This window comes from Limulus polyphemus, unplaced genomic scaffold, assembly GCF_000517525.1.
Source record: "Limulus polyphemus unplaced genomic scaffold, Limulus_polyphemus-2.1.2 Scaffold1701, whole genome shotgun sequence".
NCBI lineage: Eukaryota > Metazoa > Arthropoda > Merostomata > Xiphosura > Limulidae > Limulus > Limulus polyphemus.
This window is the reverse complement of record NW_013667311.1, coordinates 90,497-93,852: the sequence shown is the minus strand read 5'-3', so window position 1 is coordinate 93,852 and position 3,356 is coordinate 90,497. Positions and strand designations below refer to the sequence as shown.

At 28.3% G+C, this 3,356-nt stretch overlaps 1 protein-coding gene across 1 annotated transcript in view; it reads right to left on the bottom strand.

Annotated features, from left to right (window-relative positions):
* Positions 1-1,160: 1,160 nt before the first annotated feature.
* The window catches only part of LOC106464613 (uncharacterized protein C1orf131 homolog), a 4,237-nt gene continuing 2,041 nt past the window's right edge, over positions 1,161-3,356 (bottom strand). Inside the window, exons 2-3 of the mRNA XM_013924769.1 lie at positions 2,427-2,600; positions 1,161-1,211 (exon numbers count right to left, since the gene is read on the bottom strand). Coding sequence (XP_013780223.1) covers positions 1,161-1,211; positions 2,427-2,600 — 225 coding nt within the window. The remainder of the gene's footprint in view (positions 1,212-2,426; positions 2,601-3,356) is intronic.

The window sequence follows — 3,356 nt, the reverse complement described above, 5'->3', positions numbered from 1 at the left end:
CGATTTTTTTATGTGTTCTAGATCCTTTCTGCGGATGAACTGTACTCCACCTCTATATACTCCCACCTGAGAGTCAAATCCAGGGACTGCATTTTTGTTTCTCTTTCTGCAAGAAGATCATATCGTGGTACTGACTACTGGTGACAAAATTTATGGAATATACACTTACTTTAAAACTGAAGATAATTTCATTATGGTAATTTTCAAGTCTTAATTGTTAATAGAAGGTGTGAAGGCTAAATGTTTCAAGAAAAATGGCCAATAAAAAGCACTGAAGTTAGAGATTTCCTATATAAGACAAGGAATCTGATATGGATATAAAAATTAAAATGGATAATTTGTTTTTCCATCTCTTTCTCTAAAGAAATATTTTTCTCGAAATACATAAAATATTTTCCATCAGTGTAACTTGTAGAAAAAGCCTTTACGTATATAAAATAAGTGAATAAAATTTGTTAGGACTTGTGTTACATAGTACTAGATTCACAAATGTAACAAACAGGGACACAAAAAGGCAAACTATACACCTAAATATTCAAGTTCCATTATTACTCAATCAAAATAATTTTAAATAAGAAAAAGAATAAATGTTATATAAGGTATAGAGAGAAACACTTTAAAAATATTAAAGGTAAATCTACGAGTCCTTTATTCTGAGTATGCTTGATTTCATAATATAAATCCAGGTAAAAAATAAATAAAAGGTCTATCTTGTACATCTTGAAAACTATAAAAAGTCTATAACTATTTACAACAAACACTCAAAAGTATAAAACGTATTAAAAATTATGCTTGCTTCGTAATAAAGCACAAAGCTACACATTGGGCTATCTTTGCTCTGCCCACCATTGGTATCGACACCGGAATTCTAGCATTGTAAGTCAGCAGACATTCTGCTGTACCACTTGGGGGGGTGGGCAAAAATTATGTGACTAATCTGTACATAAATTATATTTTAGCAATCTTACACATAGATCAATATATGGAAATTAAATATTCTTTAAAACAGTTTCACAATGACTTTTTCTAGTAGATGAGAAAACAGTAAAATCTAGACTAAATTTAGAGGTTTTTTTTATAGTGAAATTTCCAAGTTTTTATTTTGTTACACAACATTTCGCAAACAACCTTAATTTCTTTATCATTATTTCAAAAAATGCTCACCTTTGCTTTTGTGATAAGTTTCTTGGTCCTAAGCCTAATTTTCGGTTCTAAAACAGAAATAACATTTCAGATGTTTCAAAGTTCAAAATGTCTGACAAAAATTTACATTTGGCTAACTGGGAAGATTTTGGTAATGGTAGCAAAATCTCTACAGATTTTGCACTGAACTTAAGATGAATGTTTTTTTAACATAACTTATATTTTGAGTACCAGTTACCCACATAAATATTTATTGTTCTCATAGGACAAAATACTGCATTTTATTATTATACAAACTTCCCAAAACCTTATTATCTAAATCAAGTGATAAAAAAATTTCTGTCCACATATGAACAATATCAAAGTTGTATATAATTCAGTATTACAAACACAAATAATCTTTCATTGTACCAAACAAAAATCACAAGAACAAATTCTTACACCACATAGTAACTTTTCTTTCTTTTATACTTAATAAAACAAATCTGAAAAACATCTGAAAAATAGATTTTGTTTGGTCTTTACAAATTTAAAAGCCATTTTTGCCACTTGAAAAGGAATTTGAATAATATAACACTCACTACTGTACTTTGCTCTTTGGTTTCAGTTTTTTTCTGTTTTCGTTCTTCAATAAGCTGTTTGTAATTCACATACTGGTTCTTTGGTGGCTGGTAGTGAAAATAAATATTTCAAAAAATATATATATATACATACAAAAATATATTTCATTTAAAGAAAGAAAACTAGTAAACCACTACTTTTAAATGAGAAAGAATAGTTAATTCTAAGTCTCTGGGTCAAAGCAAAGGAGAATATGGCAACCACACTATACTTGCTATATCTAATGTGAGTGATATATTTTGTCCACACCAGGGCTCATCAGGCTGACTGGTACACAACATACACAAAAGTGGTGTAGGAACTCTCTCTCTCTCTCTATATATATATATATATATATATATGAAAATTAATGACACACACACCAGTGAATTGCAATTATTATCAATTTATTTACGTTATTTACAAATCCGATTTTTTAAGTAAAAGTTTAGAACACAACATTTAATTTGAACACTGCTTTTAGTTTATTTTAGTTAGTTTTAAATTAACTTTACTACCATTCTTAAGGACTAGCAAACCAATAAGCTAAAATTAACATTAGTTTGAAATTTATTACAAGTATCTGACAGTTGAATGGGACTAATGTATCTTTCCAAACAAGATGTTTGAATATTGTTGTTTATGATGACACACCTTGTAAATCTTTCAATAATTTTACTTACCTTTGCACCTAATTTTATTGCTAAAGCTATTCTAGCTTCATCTTTTCTCTGTTTCTCAAAACCAGAAATTCCAAATTTTAAAACTTCATAACGAGCTCTCTGTAAGTCTAGCTCTGGACGGTCTTCAAATAAATCATTTTCTTCATCAGGTTTTCTGTCTGAACTTATTGACTTCTATAAAATAAAATAAGCCTTACACAAATTAGCAATATTATGACAATATATATATATAAAAGATTAGGAGGGAGAAAAGGCATAATTTCTTATTTTTTTATCATTTTCCCAAAGATTTATTGATTTTACGCTACACAACTACTGATGCATGGTCAAATCAAGCTGCAAAATATGAGGAAAATATGAAAAAGTTATTTAATTAAAATTTATTATTAAGATTCTCCATAAAACCTTAATACATGTCATTTTTTTTTACAAAATCCTTCAGTTTCTAAAGCTTTCTTGAACTGTGGACTTTTTTTTACTTTACTTTTATTAACTTTTACTTATTATTATTATTTAATATTAACATGACTCGTACACAAATATACTTATGTGTATGTATATTATTAATTTTTTGATTGGCTAGACATCTCTCCAATTGGTACTTGTCAGTAAAAGATTTTTTCAAATAAATTATGGTACCTAACTTAACTTGTATTCTGATTAACAGTTACCAGTGTTTTTTCTGATGGAAATTCCAGCAACAGAGTCAACAGCTCTTGAAAATAAAAGATCAATTTACTTGTTTTGTTTCAGATATTGTAGCAAAGGCATACAATGGTTAGCTGTATTAACCTCCCTAAATCTTGGGCTACTTTAATTAAAGGACAGGATTTGACCATCATCAAATGCACCAAAAACCTCCAGTGTATAAAGCACAATTCTGCAGCAACAGTAATATAGAGAAAATATAATTTTTTTTAATATTAAGAT